This window comes from Cylas formicarius, unplaced genomic scaffold, assembly GCF_029955315.1.
Source record: "Cylas formicarius isolate icCylForm1 unplaced genomic scaffold, icCylForm1.1 PGA_scaffold_6__28_contigs__length_40554024, whole genome shotgun sequence".
In the NCBI taxonomy this organism is placed as follows: Eukaryota; Metazoa; Arthropoda; class Insecta; order Coleoptera; family Brentidae; genus Cylas; species Cylas formicarius.
Window position 1 is genome coordinate 15,862,310 of NW_026844347.1, and position 14,894 is coordinate 15,877,203.

General features: G+C 35.9%; 3 protein-coding genes and 1 long non-coding RNA gene across 6 annotated transcripts in view; 2 read left to right on the plus strand and 2 right to left on the minus strand.

The window, feature by feature from the left end:
- LOC132703615 (A-kinase anchor protein 200) overlaps positions 1–2,620 on the plus strand; it is a 143,860-nt gene extending 141,240 nt beyond the window's left edge. For both annotated transcript variants that reach the window (XM_060672977.1, XM_060672976.1), the window contains exon 6: positions 1,705–2,620. In XM_060672977.1, coding sequence (XP_060528960.1) covers positions 1,705–1,728 — 24 coding nt within the window. In that variant the 3' untranslated portion in view covers positions 1,729–2,620. The remainder of the gene's footprint in view (positions 1–1,704) is intronic.
- Positions 2,621–5,868: 3,248 nt separating this feature from the next.
- On the minus strand, positions 5,869–8,521 carry LOC132703878 (uncharacterized). 2 transcript variants are annotated; one of them, XR_009619181.1, is made up of 6 exons: positions 8,395–8,521; positions 8,078–8,334; positions 7,259–7,479; positions 6,968–7,084; positions 6,598–6,880; positions 5,869–5,985 (listed from the first exon to the last, which is right to left on the minus strand). It is a non-coding gene; the product is annotated as an uncharacterized LOC132703878 (long non-coding RNA). The 2 variants fall into 2 exon arrangements; XR_009619180.1 differs by lacking the exons at positions 6,968–7,084; positions 7,259–7,479 and having other exon boundaries at positions 7,976–8,334.
- Positions 8,522–10,697: 2,176 nt separating this feature from the next.
- Positions 10,698–11,060, plus strand: LOC132702860 (deoxyuridine 5'-triphosphate nucleotidohydrolase-like; the record flags this gene model as incomplete). The annotated part of the gene is given in 4 exon segments (XM_060671698.1): positions 10,698–10,758; positions 10,815–10,925; positions 10,928–10,959; positions 11,013–11,060. Coding segments are annotated over 4 exon segments (252 nt in total), but the record flags the coding sequence as incomplete, so codon positions are not given.
- Positions 11,061–12,295: 1,235 nt separating this feature from the next.
- Positions 12,296–14,345, minus strand: LOC132702865 (matrix metalloproteinase-25-like). The gene is made up of 3 exons (XM_060671707.1): positions 13,068–14,345; positions 12,745–12,843; positions 12,296–12,367 (listed from the first exon to the last, which is right to left on the minus strand). The coding sequence occupies exons 1-3, from the start codon at positions 14,343–14,345 to the stop codon at positions 12,296–12,298; spliced, it is 1,449 nt and encodes a 482-aa protein (XP_060527690.1).
- Between the last annotated feature and the right edge of the window lie 549 nt (positions 14,346–14,894).

Consider the following 14,894-nt stretch of genomic DNA (forward strand, 5'->3'; position numbering starts at 1 on the left):
TCTTATTAAGTTTAAGTAAAAAATCTTAACGGTCACGGCAAAAATACTTTTAATTTCTGACAAAATAGTTTTATTATTTTTGTGTGAACAATTACTTTTGGTATATGGTCATAAGTCTGAATATAATGGAGATCGTTGTACTTAAAGAGTTTTTGAAAAATTAATTCTAAAGTCACTTGCACTATGTGTATTAAGCTATGTAGTTGTTTCACTTGCCTTATATCGAAGTTACTTTTTAACAGTTTATTTTTTATTGAATATATATATTTTGTTTGTTCAAAAGTAACTATTTATGTCCCATATTTTTGTTGCTTCATACACTATTTCTATTGAAGTGGGACGGTTTATTTTAAAAATAGTTTTTACTGCTTTGTTTTGAGTTCTCTGTAATTTATTTTGTAGATAGGTGAAATTAGCACTTTAGCATTTACCTTATATGTGGTGTAATGAGACTATTATAAAGTAAAATTCTAGAATTTTTTTTAATTATTTGTACCCCGTTTTATTACAGCAGCGATAGGAGCACTTTTTTATGCTTTGGTTCACATGTATGTCCCACTCAAGTTTATTTGTTAAGATTAGTCCTAAGTATTTATAATTTTGTACTTGTTTTAGGTTAATATTGTTCAGGAACAAGTTTATATCACAGTTTTGTTTATTTTTTTGTTTGATGATCATAATATGTACAGTCTGATTTCTATTTATAAATAACTTATTGTAACACAACCATATATAATAATAATATTTAAGTCCTCATTTGCACATTTTTGCAGTTCTTTATTTGTAGCTGACAAAACTAGTACTGCATCGCCAGCGAAAACGAAATATCTTGCTGTTAGTCCCAAGTATTGAGGGTTTTGTATACAAATACTGGAGAGGTCCAAGGGCCGACCCTTGGGTAATACCTTTTTTTTTACTTTTTGATTTGTTTATTTGTGTGTAGTGTTTGCGATCTTTGGGGTATGTTTGCAGAAGTTTTCGTGCAACACAGGACAGAAATTGACATATAATTGTTAAGGTTATTTGATGAGTCCTTTTTATATACCGCTGTTATTTTTGCTGTCTTTTGGATATTGTTAATAATGTTCACATTTTTTTTTATCCAATTACACCTGTTGCTGTTGTTCTTAAGATCCTTTGGGGTGTTCTGAATTTCTATTAAGCCTTACAGTCTTCTTCTCCAATTTTTGAAGTCAAGTTTTTCTGAGTTCTGAGTAGTATGTGTTGAACTCTTCTGACATTTTTTTTCATCTTTAGTACTTAGTCCTGTCGTGCTTTTTATTTCTCTTATTTTTGTCTTTTTTATGTTTTCATACACAAACCGTTTAAAACGCCCTACATTTTTTTTTGAGTTTGTCCCAGCTTCGTTGATTTTTTTCCACATACTCTTTTTTCGTTTTGTCCATAAGTTGTTTAACACCGTTAATGTGGAAACGGCGCCTATGTCTTCCTTGGAAAATTACAAACCCCCGTATACCAAATTTCATAAATTTAAGTCTAATAATTCCTTAGATATATAAAAGTTGCGTGACCTATATACAGGGTGTTTCGCAAAAAAAAGACTATATAAATATATTGCGATGTTGTTTTTTCTGATAACGAATCCTAAACCGCAAAAGGCCTCCAACTTGTGTATGGAAAAATATACAATTTTCTCTAATAAGGAATTGTTCGGAGTGTTCTAAATATTTTGTTTTGTTACAGGATGCAGTCGCAGTCGAAGAATAATAATGATTAGCCAGGCGCCACGCACATTTTTGTATGGATTTTGCTTTTGATAAACGAATGACCACTTTCGGTCGGCAATATCGAATACTGATTTTCGACCAAAAATGAATAAACAAAAAATCATGGAAACTGCCATATTAAAATTTAGAAATTTAGAGGAGAATTTAGATTATACATATACATACAATCGTCCAATGTGCGCAAAACAAAACAAGTTTTTAATACTCCCTTTTATAAATGTTTTATATTTAACCATTTAGCGATGATGATGAGTTTCGGGAGGGGGTAGATTTTTTTAAAATATACAGCTGTATTATAACTCATTATCATAGAATTTAGACCCTAGCTCTAGGATTAGTAATAATAAATTTTAGATCGAGCTTTTAATTATTATTATTACTTTTATTTTACTTGTAATTACGTTTTTTATTTTCATATTTTTTTGTTCGTCGCTTCAGTTCTTCATAAGTTAGCGGTTAAGAATGTCGGAATTGTGTCTAGATGTACACGGCTGCTTGAAAAGCATGTAAAGTGTGGTTTCGATATCGATATCTTCTAAATTGGCGGCCAGACAAAAACTGACCAAAATATAATTTTAGGTGTGTCAGTCTTTTGTTCGTCGGTAATGACCCGATTGCTTTCCAGATTTCTATGGCCTATTGGATTATACTCTGTGTACAGTTGAAATTTCAGTTTTGTACAAACCGGCCAAATTTTAGGCGTTCCGCCTTTTGCTAAGACTCAAAAATCTACACAGCTGTTTGATATTTCGTCATTTGGTGTACTCGACCGACTTATCATAATGGCTGTGCTCTACTAAGTACATAAAATAATTTCGTGTTTGTGTGAATGTGTTATAAATATATATATTAAATATAGGGTGTTTCCTAAATTGACTATTATTTCCACCTTTTTTAAGTTTTTCTGAGATCTACAACTTTGACAAATTTTTCAAAGAAACTTCCACAGGCTACTGTAATACTATTTACACAAAATTACTGTATTCCTCCTTCAGAGTTTAACTGAAACTGGCTCGCATTCTACTTTGTGCCTGCTTATACAGTGAGTGTCCTATTAGACGTTTATGGTAAACGACTTCCGGTAAAAATCTGAAATGTTCGTTGGTGGGCGAATATAAGCTACCTATGTAAAATATTTTTGGACATGCAGTGTTGGCAGATATACTCGTAAAGTATATCAACTTTCGTTTTTTTAATGAGACACCCTGTATGTTATTACATTTTTAGATTCTTGAACTTTTTCGAAGATAAAAAAATACTTTTTAAGCAACAAACAACCAGATATAAAATAATAATTTTTTCGCAACCCGTACAGCTAAAAAATCATGCTGTTGACTTCACACACAAACGTTAGCTAGTTCAACTTAACAAAAAGTTTTATAAAAAGTAGAATACCCCATATTTTTAACTCTGGTATAACTATTTTCACTGGTTATAAGCAAAAAGCCCAATTATTGCAATTAAAGCAAATTAAAGTAAACACATTTCATGTGGGTACCAGGCTCTGGCGTTTTTTGTAAACAAACTTGTCTTTGAAATAAATAAGCTCAATATTTCGTTATTAGCGCAATAAGTAGTAAGCAGTAAGTAATTGTAACAGTAAAACTGGAAGGAAATACAAATGACAACAAAAATTTTATATTCATAATAAAAATCATTATTCCTTCTGTTAAAAAACCTGCCAAAAAAAAACACACACACACACATTACACAACGACAAGAGAGACACCATCCATAAAATCTTTTGCATCCCTTCCAAAGACGAAACCGGACGTGTCATCCACAGTCATGAAGACACGACTTTTAAAGAATCATATATGACAAGATTCATTCCTTGAGAGGCCCTCTTATGGCTAAGCATTCTAGCTTCTTTGCGTTTATGTCCAAGTTTAAGGATTCAAATGCACGAGACAAATCGAAAAACACTCCAACTACGGTCCCTCTGATGTTGAGCTTGTCATAAATATGTCGGACAAGTTCATTTGTTTGTTTCCCTGGATCACCCAGGACGAAAACCATGATGCACATTTGAGATTATGTCTTCTAGCTCTAAGAATTGTATCTTTCGTTTGTACATGGCTTTTGCTAGCACTTTAGAAAAATAACTTGCTATTGGGGAGGAGAATGGACCAAATAAAGCAGACGAATTAATTATAGTAGATGAATAAAGGGACATCCAGGCCCACATAACCTCACTTTTTGGCTTCCCGGCCACGGGCCACTCGGTCATAGGCTTTGGCTCTTCTTCTTAGCGTCTTGGCCCATAGGCCACTCGGTCATGGGTCTTCTTCTTGTGCTCTGGCCACTCGCCCATTGATCACTCACCCCATTGGTTCAAGGCCACTCGCCCATTGACCACTCCCCTTGACCTCCCAAACCGTCGTCCGTGGTACCAACCTAACCAAACCGTTGTCCGTGGTGCCAACCAAACCGTCGTCCGTGGTGCCAACCAAACCGTTGTCTTTGTCCGCCCGCGTGTCGTTCGAGGGCCCCACCCGCGCGGGGGGGCGTAGCCCCCGCTGGTAGAGTCCCCGCCATCTCGGGAGGGCTGCCGTGAAAACCCGTCCGTCGTTGAAATGGGGGGCCGCTTCGCTTCGAATGTCGACCGTTGGTCGCGGTATGAATGTAAATTGCAGCGCGATTGTGTGCGATAGCGTACTGCTACCGTCGCGTTTGACGACTGGTTGACATCATCGCCCGCCGCGTCGCCGGTGTGCGGCAGCGGATGCATGACATCATCGCTTTGCGAAATGTTTAAACGAAACCTTGGCGGGTGAGATCATCGCGTCGCCTGCCTTCGCCGCAAAAAAATGTTTTAAACGAGACTTTCCGCTATCGGAATACAGTATATAAAAGGTTTCGATTGTTTGTCATCATTTAAATACCGCTTGAGTTGTGTGTGTGATCAAGTCGCTTAATTGACCAAACGATCAGTGTTATCTCAGTGTTAGCCGCGCCACCTCACCCTCCCAAACCAACGCCAAAGTACTATTTTTTTCAAATCAATAATGCGTTTCACAGATCAAATTCAATTATGCGTTTCACAAAAAAATGTTGGGCTCGACTGCTAGGATCATTCGCCCATTGCCGACTTCCGTCGAGGATCTTCGCTTTTGGTCATTGACCAACACGTACAAAGAAGACATATAACCAATATTTGCTCAACTAGCAAAAAAACAAATTTGACCGATACCAAAAAAAACCGACACCCCCCGCTTCCACCGCGGACCATCCGGCCTCCATACCGGCGTGAACGGGGAAAAACGACGGGGCCGACGACGATTATAACTTTAAAACATGCACTGAACACTAACAACACTAAGTCCACACAGTGGAAACCGATATCAAACTTTTGAGGACGAATACAAGGGATTCTGTCGGGAGCGAACGAAGGTTAAACCGCCGCATGCAATGCTCCACCACAGAATCTCTCGGCGTCTTCTACGTTTCTTCTTCGTGTTCGAATGTGGTTGTATCTACCATAGATTCAAATTCGGATGGGCACTGCAGAACCGTATTGGATAACGTCGCAACTGTCAATGACGTCACCAATTTCACGTTAGAATTAAAATATGTCATATTGCTAATTTCACGAATTAGGCAATTATGTGATATTATGTATGATATTATTAGGCAATTACATGCGATGAAATATTAGAAAATTATTGTAGTTTTTTGATAATTTCGTTGAGATGTTTAACATCATTATGCCAAAATATATCGAAAAATATATTTAAAAATAATCTGTACTTATCCGCATTATTATTGTTTCTTTTCCTTTTCCTTAATTATAATACTTTAGGAAGGGAAGTAATTTATGTAGTAATGAATATTTTTAATATCACATGTGATATTCACTTGAATTATTTTTTTTAAATAAACGATATTTTATTCTTTATAGTTTTCTTTTATTTCATTTCTTGTCGTCACTTTATTTTCTTAAAAGAAATAAAGAGGAATCTGTAAACAATACCGAATTTGTTTGACAGATTGTGTAGACTTATGTTTTACATTTCTTGTGTTAAACTCGAAAAACGTAATATGTTACATAAAACGAATATAAAAAACTTACTTGTTAAATTGAAATTTATGTCTAAATGAAGTATTTTCTTAGATGACTCGACGAATACTTACAAAGTTTCAATGATTGTTTATTTAATAAAATTGTCTTTTTTTTTTCATAATTGATGAATGATATTCTTCATAACTAAGTTGTCGGTAGTGATTTATTGTCCACCTAGAAATATATAATAATTTTTAAATTTTCATTGAGAGAAATAAATGGAAAATTTTACATTCAAAAAGAAATATTAGGAAATTAAAATTTAAAAAACTTGAATAATTTAAAAAATACATAAATACATATTAAGAATAATAATATAAATATTAAAAAAAAATTAAGATTAATTATCATGTTTTCAATCATTCATATAAATATATATATTTTTTAATTATTTCTTTTTATTTAGATGATATAAGCCTTTGTAAAATAGTGATGGTAATTTTTTGAATGAAATTATCAGTTGGTCCATGTTCAATAACTGATTGAAGGCATTCTTTATATGGAAATTGTTAATGATGGTTTGTTTTTTATCTGCAGGATTATAACATGAAAAAAATTTACCGTCAAAAAAGTAAATAAAATATTTAAATTTATCATGCAATTTTAGTAAATAAATTGAAAATCGTCTATTTGAAATACTTACACATATATATGATTCATTTAAATGTTGACAAAAACAATAATACTAACTTGAATTGTGTAAATAATTTTAAAAGATTATATGAAACGTTAATTTTATACCAAATATCAATTACGACTTATAATTTGAACATGATAAAACTTTACCTGTGTTTATATTCATTTATCCGAATAATATTTTACTTGGATAATTTTCTTTCCAAATTGGCAATGATGGTTTTTATTTAATTTCTTATGATAATTTCTCTAGAAGTTATCAGAAGTCGTTTTATTGATAACTCATTGATGATAATTTTTGCTGTTAAACTACCCTCTTCTAAGCGGTTCTTCAATGGTCTAATTTGTTACCTGGGACGTCAGCTTTTTTTTTTAGGGGGTAGTGAAACATCTAGTTCTTGTATCAATTCTCTTTCTGCAAATTTTTTGAATCCTGTTACCATAGGAAACAAAACGATTATGAATTAGAGGTTATGAAAAAATAATATGGCATAAAAATTAAAAATGTTATATTAAATACCTTTAATTTAAAAATTCGTCGACATGTACCCATTTTGACATTTTCTACGTTTAACTGTGTTCGCGTTTACCATAGTTTGCAACTCGGAAGGGCATTGTAAAACCGCATCAAATAATCCTACAACAAATTCTCAAAATCTATAATCATCACAAATGAAATAAAAATAAATTAGAGGTTATAAAAAATAAAATCACATAAAATTTAAAGATTCTATATTAAATACCTGTTATATATACGACCATAACGATATTTTTAGAATCTTGAAATTTATAGACATATATGTTTTCTTACCATCATTTGACTGTAGTTGGGTCTATCATAATTTCTAATACTTTGGATGGTGATTTAAAGTAAAAATAACTAAATTTCATTACATTAGATAACAATTTTTAATTAATATAACTTTATGAGACACATTTATTTATCTTTGATTCAAACCATCTCAGTTGAAATGTAACGATTTTTCATGATGATAGTTCCTTGTGTGTATTAATTTTGGAGTTTCATATTTACTGAAAATAAAAAAACAATAAATTAAAAGACCTGAAAAACAAAAGTATATTCAAAGTTATTATTTTATGAAATTCATTTTAAAATGTATCTTTAATAACTAATCAATGGTAATCCTTATATATTCATTGATAAATTAAAACAATGTTCAATTTTCTTTCTTTCATTATTATAAATTACTAACAATTAAATTTCAGTCAAACAATAATCTTAATATGGCAATGAATAATTAATATTTTCATCAACAAAAATGTATAATCGAAATTTTTCCAATAAATGAAATTTAAAATTGTAAAACTCTACTAAACATAAAAATTCAATCTAAAAATGATAAATATTTTTAAACATGATTTAATCATTCACCTGATATTTCCTTGATATAAAAGTAACTACAATTCTTTCAATGAAACAGTAATTTTCAGTCGACAAAATTTATAAATTATCTTTACCCATATCCGATTGCATAAAAAGGGAGAAAGCCTCGTATTTTCTGCTTACCGAGTGCTTTGCTTTAACATGAGCAAGATTGGGAGTCTTCGGAACGACCCTGATCGATCGGGATTCAGTGCATGGTATTACTAGACTAAAGAAGTTGCTAACCTTCTATAGAAAGGGTGGCATTTTCGACGTTCTCTAGAGCGGTCTGGTGGCCTAAATGCTTGGACGCCCACGAGCGCGCCTCCCTTCAATATCAATACCAATATCCATATCCGAAAAAAATCATTTTAAACGAATTATAATGATTCTTGACAATGAAACTTTTAAAAGTTGTGTAATATCAATATATACTTTATAATTTATCTTGTTCATATTCTATATAATTCCATTTTAGGGTAAATTGTGGAATCTTTCTATAACTGAAAAACAAATAGAGGTTAGAAACAGTAATATAAACAATAAGTTTAAACATTACATACCTTTCATTTACTATAGAATATATTAGTTTCTATTTAAAAAACAATATTCTTTGTACAATAGAAGATATCTTTGCTGAAATTTAACATGTTTCCAAAATTTTCTATGGTTAGTGTTTGCAAATTGACGTTTTACCATAGATGTATCTCTTATAGATTCTTTATGTATTCTAAGGTTATAAGAATGCATTGAATAATCTCTCAACTATTAATGACATCACAAATCCTCAACATACCTCAAGAGTAATAGAAACACACATATTCATTGCGACTTAATAATAAAAAATATTTGTAAAAAAATTAGGCTTATGTTGGTCTTTTTTTTTATTCTAATGTAAAATGTATATGTATTTTTTTTCACTTCCGATTCAACAGGTTTTGTTCTAGTTGTTGTTGTTGTTTGGAGGAGTGTGTGTGTGTCTAAATAAAAAAAACACTAAAATTTTTTTTTATTTACATCAACATCGATAATATTTTTAAAATTAAAAAAAAACTATGGGATTGATGCGGGCAGAGAGGACGCTAAACTTGCAAAATGTTTAAGTTTTTTTCTGCATTCGTCGGAGTGAAGGCGCGCCACTTGTAACTCGCTCTGCAGCAGGGCAATTTTAGTTTTAGTCTCTTTGATCCGGTCCTCGTTTCGCACCAGCTGCGACTCTAAAACCATTTTCAACTGGAACGCTTCGCATACCACCCTTCTTTCTTCGTCGTCGATAAACGTATCGAACCAACCGGAGGAGGAGGAGGAGGATGAGCCGGTATGCTGCTGCTGCTGAACCGTTTCTTCGCTTTTTCTTTTTTTTTTGTGAGGCTTTGGGGGCGTCGTCGCACTACGACGCCGTTTTGACGGTTTTCTTACTTGTTGTTGTTGCACTTCCGGTGGTGGTGGTGGCGGCGGCGGCGGCGGTGATGACGGTGGTGGTGGCGGCGGCGGCGTATAATGTATGTCGTAGCTCGTTAAAAATTCGTACAACTCTTCGGGGGGGAGCGATATTTGCTGCTGCTCCATGATGCGCGCCCGAAACGACTGTTACATCGACACTGAGACTTATAATACATTCGCGTCGTCAATCCACGAATCGTGCGACTTGTCCAATCCCAACCAGCGTACCAAAACTTTTTTACCGCGCCTGCGCAGAACCTTTTCAACGAGATAGACGTCAGGATTGGCCGTTTTTTGCAATTCTTCTTCGTAAAATCCTCCCATTATAGGTTTACCGTTCATATCTTCGAGAAGATACGTCACCGGGTTCGTGATCTGCACTTTGACCACAATAGTTTGGTGGTCCAATTCGGCGTGTATCCTTTGTTAAACACGTGTTTGGCTTTACTAATTCTAACCCACGTCACCCACTTTCAATTTCCTAGCTCCGAATATTTTCAGGTGACTGAAAGCACACTTCAAAAGTGAATCGGCGTTACTTTTATTCACCGCATTAGGTTTCATTCCCGTCGTTCTGTGTTTCTCGTTGTATTGTTGAACAACAGAGGGCAGCACGTCTGTCCAGCGGTACGCAATGCAATTTTTCTTTGAGTGTCCTTATTACCCGTTCGACTATCGCAGCCTTTTTCTTACTGTACGTACTATAATGATTAATTTCGTGCTTGACCATGAGCTTCTCAAAATTGCCATTATAAAATTCCTTGCCCAGATCCATTTGCAGGTTTTTTGGGTGTAGTCACATCACTACCCGTTTTTCTTTTTAACGGTTCGCACCACATGTATTTTGAAAAAAAAAAACAATCGATAACAACCAATATAAATTTAAAGTTTTTATTTTGTTTCTCATATCGGTCGAGCTGGGCCAAATCGGCCTGCCACCACGCATATGGATGCAATTTTTGCCGGAATTCGAAATCGCCATTTTTGTCCAACGAGACGTAGTTATTTTGTTCTGAAATATTGTCACGTGATTCCTAGGACAGCCTTATCACGAGATGGAAAGGACCAATAACGATTCGGAAGAGCGTGCGCATTGGAAGGAGCCGCTATTGAAGTTTCGTGACGCGTTGGCGTGTTAATATAATTTTTTTTTTCAGTTTTATGTACTGATGGTACGTGATAGCTGTGAGGGGTAATAAAAATCAAGAATGTAATCAAGTATTACTTCAATTAAAATCTAGTAAAATAGAAATATAAAAATGCGAAATTCCGTTGTAACGGTTTCGTCCGTTTGGCGCGTTTTCCATCCCCTCCCTTGGTGTAAATTTGGCACCCATTTGGTCCACAATAAAAAGAGCTGGGTCAGAAACGTCTCATTTTTACGCGTCGTTTCGAAGGTGTTAAATAAATTTTGTAAAAGTAATCTAACAGAAATGCCGCACCCAGATCTGGATTAGCTGTGAAGAATTTTATTGACGTTGGAGGTATATACTTAGAATTTGTTTCTGAAGACGCGACGAGTAAAACGAGCATTTTTTAGCCGGCGTCGTAGATGAGGATTATAGGGGCGTTTTAAAGGTAGTTTTATTTAACCACTCCGACTCAGATTTCGATATTAAAAGTGGGGATAGAATTGCCCAACTCATATGCGAAAAATTTACTATCCTGATTTGGAGGAAGTACAGGTGAGTAAATGATTTTTCCCAAGTTTGGCATTAGTTGCTTTTCATTATTTTAGGAATTAGGGGACACTGTCAGAGGTGAAGGTGGATTTGGATCTACTTGAACTAAATAATGTGATTTTTTTTTTTGGTAAATGCTTCCTAAATTTGGGTGTTTTTGTACTAGAAAAACAGTTTTTGATAGTATTATTCTCCTTCACTGTTTTTCACTTGATAGTATTAATTATGTGTTCAAATATTTAATTTATGTTTAACCAAATATATAATTTAGTAACAGCGAAGTATTTTTTTTAAATTAGACTTTAAGCTATATAAGTTGTAAAGGGGGTACATACAGCAGCAAAAAATTACTTTAATAACACACTTATTGAGTAAAACAGCTCAACAAAATTATTAACCCGGAGGCCAACGCATCTGCCTCCCGGACAAAACGTGTATGTGAACGTGATAAACAGACTGAGCGCCCACAGGCCCATCATTAATAACAATTCGAAACCCTTGATCCAACTTCCTCGTTGCAGCTATTTTTCTTGCTACAATTAGCAAATGACCTAATAGCAGTTCGTATTCGTCGGCGGTTTTGGATCACTGAAGTATTGGTTTCCGAGGAATAACCAAATAGTGTTAAGGATTTACATCGTCGAAAGCCACACATTGAAAACAAGTCAGTTGGACGAGGTTTGAACATTTTAGGGTATACCCACCAGGTCGTCTTCGTATATAAAGTTGCAAGGGATTTCTTTTCTCAATATTTTTCCAAAAATTGTGCCAATAAGTCGCTTGCATGCAATCTCCTAGGGGGAAGATGACGTCGTTCCATTTTAGATTTCCAATTTCCTCGTCAATAAAATATAAAAACTCCAAAAATGCCTCGTGGGTAAAGTCTAGTCGCTGCTGTCCATTAACACACAGGCATACTTGGGCGCAATCCATCTCGACATACATATGTTCATCGATCGTTACTGTAGTATCCGGAATACGCGTAGGCGTAATTCTTCTGTGATTATTAAATGTTGCATCCCAATCACCACCCATCGTTGTTGTTGTTGTTGTTGTTCAGTCAACTAACACACACACAAAACTTACATTGTTTTTTATAACTCATACACAGTATGAGTACATTTCATCCCATCCTATCGTCGAAATTGGACGGCACATTGAGTTTTAGTTATCTTGACCAAACACTTTGATAGCAAAAGTAGCGAACTGGACGCGATCAGGTATAACCAAATGAAAATAGTTTGTTTTTGATTCGGGGAAAAGTGCTTGTCATCGTCGTCACCACTGCCTTGGAGGCTTCTGGAGTTGTTTTTTGTTTAAAGAGTCATTGCTGCTGCTGCTACTTTTGGTGCACCGTACTCATTGGCAGTTCAGTCTCAAACAGGTTGCCGTCCTTCGCCGCCAGATGCATCTGCGTCCAGGTGTCCGGCCATGAACAGGAAAAATTACGATTATCGGCGTTTTTGAAACACACATATGCTTCAATTACCCCGCTGGGTTAGTGAGTATAAAACATATTTTGCACTAATGTGGACAACAAAATAAACTTGGCGTTTAGCGTAGCCATCGCGTTCTCGAATGACACTGATCACCACGTCGTCAGCGCCTTTTTATAGCGCTCAAACAATGAAAACACCGATTTTGCGAGGGAGCCGGTCCGTCGATATGGGTTCTGCTGTCAGGCCGATTGTAATGCACAAAACACGGCAGATGAGTTTGTAGTTCAAAATTACATTGATGTTTTCCCGGTAATTTGTGCCACATATTTAACAATTCGTAGGGTCTCACCCGTTCTATGAGGTATTGTGCCGGGAGCACTTTCAGCAGGTCTTCGCTGTTCAAGTTCGTCGGATGGCTCAACAGTATTTTATCCATCGTGGTCACCCCCTAGTCGTCAGTTTCATTAACAAATTTTTAATCTGTTGAAACACGCTCTCGCGTGGACAATTGATGCCGAATAGACTGAAATCCACGGGTCCTGCGTTGATCAATTTATTTAAAAATTCGTTGTACTCGTAATAGGTTTTGTTTTTGAAAAAATATAAATGTCCGTTGGTGTAGCGAAACACGCTGTTCACGCCTTGCGGAATCGGGCCAAACAATTCGTTTACAAAGCCGTGACCTTTCGGACGCAAACTGCACTCGTCCAATTCGTTGAAATAATTATCATCGTAAAGGATGAAAGTTCTGCCGGAGTATGTGCTGAAAATTGCGTTAATTTTTTTATCTTGCGGAACGCCCAGGTTCTCAATGTCCGCTTTACGTTCTATCCTAAAACTAGGAAAGTCCACCACATAAAATAAATTGTTCGCAATGGCCACGAGTTGTCCGTTGGGTCTTTGATAGATGTGGGAAATTTTGTCCATGGGAACGTACTCGGCTATTCGTTTTGGTTCGGTGTAGGTTCTATCACCTAGGCGTAGTATCCAGCACCATTTATCGTAAAACACGTACATATGATGGTTCAAAGTGATTAGAAAATTATCCGGAAGTATATTACACAAGTGTGGTGGTGGTGGTGGTGACAAAGTAACTTTTGTTGTTGTTTTTGTGTCGCTTTTCGATGTGGTTGTCGTCGATGGCGACACTGATATGGTCGTTTTGTCTCCATACAAACGGTGAATTCCCGCAATGTCATCGAGTCCCAATGTATTTACGCTCCCATAAAATGGATACATAATGGACGCGGAATCATTACTATGCCCTAAGCCGAGGGTATGCCCGATTTCGTGTAATAGCACGGTATACAAACTCGTTTGTGGTGCGGGCGCAGGCACATCGTTCCCAAAATACCAGTTTTCGTCTTTATCCAAATGGATTTCCATACACTTTTGATTTGTATTGGGAAAAAATGCGTGACCCAAAACTTGACCTTTTCCGTCAAATTTATAACTACATGATCCGTTGCCTTGACATCTTACGCTTTGTTTATGTTCGTACGATTTATCGGTGATTAGAATCAGAATATCGGGCTTCATGTAATTGTAAGCGAATTCTAAATTGGAAACGGAACTCCAAATTTTGAAAACTTGGTTGGCAATCGTCCGTAATCGAATCCTTTGCCAGGGTGCCGAGGCTTGAATATACCAATTTAAGGTCGTTTTATTCCACACCGCATTGGCGGTTGTGAAAGCATTTTCTTCTATTCCGCAGCGGGGGTTTTTAATTAGCGCTATGGTCTCATTGTTTAGAGTACCGTCCATTGGTAGATTGTACAATTCCTGAAAATCCATTAACGCTTGCTCTAAACTGACCGGATCGATCTGAGTGAGAGACACGTCGTCATCGTCGTCGCCCCCGCTATTCACCGGCAGAAAGCCATATTTTTGTAAATAATCAGAGAGTTCCTGGTCGGTTAGCGTCGTGTCGTCTTCAGTTGTCGAGCACATAGCAAGGATAGCGTAGAGAAGAAGAAGAAGTGAACAAAAACCCACAACCCTCATCTCTCTCTCAATCAAAAGTAACTGCAGTACTAAATATTCACCGATCATAACTGGCGTTTTTATAGAGGGACGTGAGAGATAATTTTTTTTTAATTCATATTTACGTGTATGTTTTTTTTAATAATACATGTTGCGCAGATCAAAATAAAACGACAACGTTTTTTTTGAAAAAAAAATTATTTTAATTTTTTTTATACAATTATGGGTATACTGGCGTATACCCATGAATGTAATTCGGAAATATTATTTAGGACGCACATCCGTCGCCGTCCACCCTTGTGGAACATGCAGTTAGGCCTCGCCTTCTTCTCAAACTTTGGAGGGGGAGGTACAGTTGCGGCGGGCTGGGGGCTGGTGCTGGTGGCGACGTGGCTGTCTCGCCGTCCGCCGTCATCAACCGGCTTCCACGCCGACGACGACTCTAGCCTCTTGGCCAGAAAGTCTGCCTTTACCTGCCCCCTCACGTAAATGACGTCGGCCTGTGCGCTAATATGA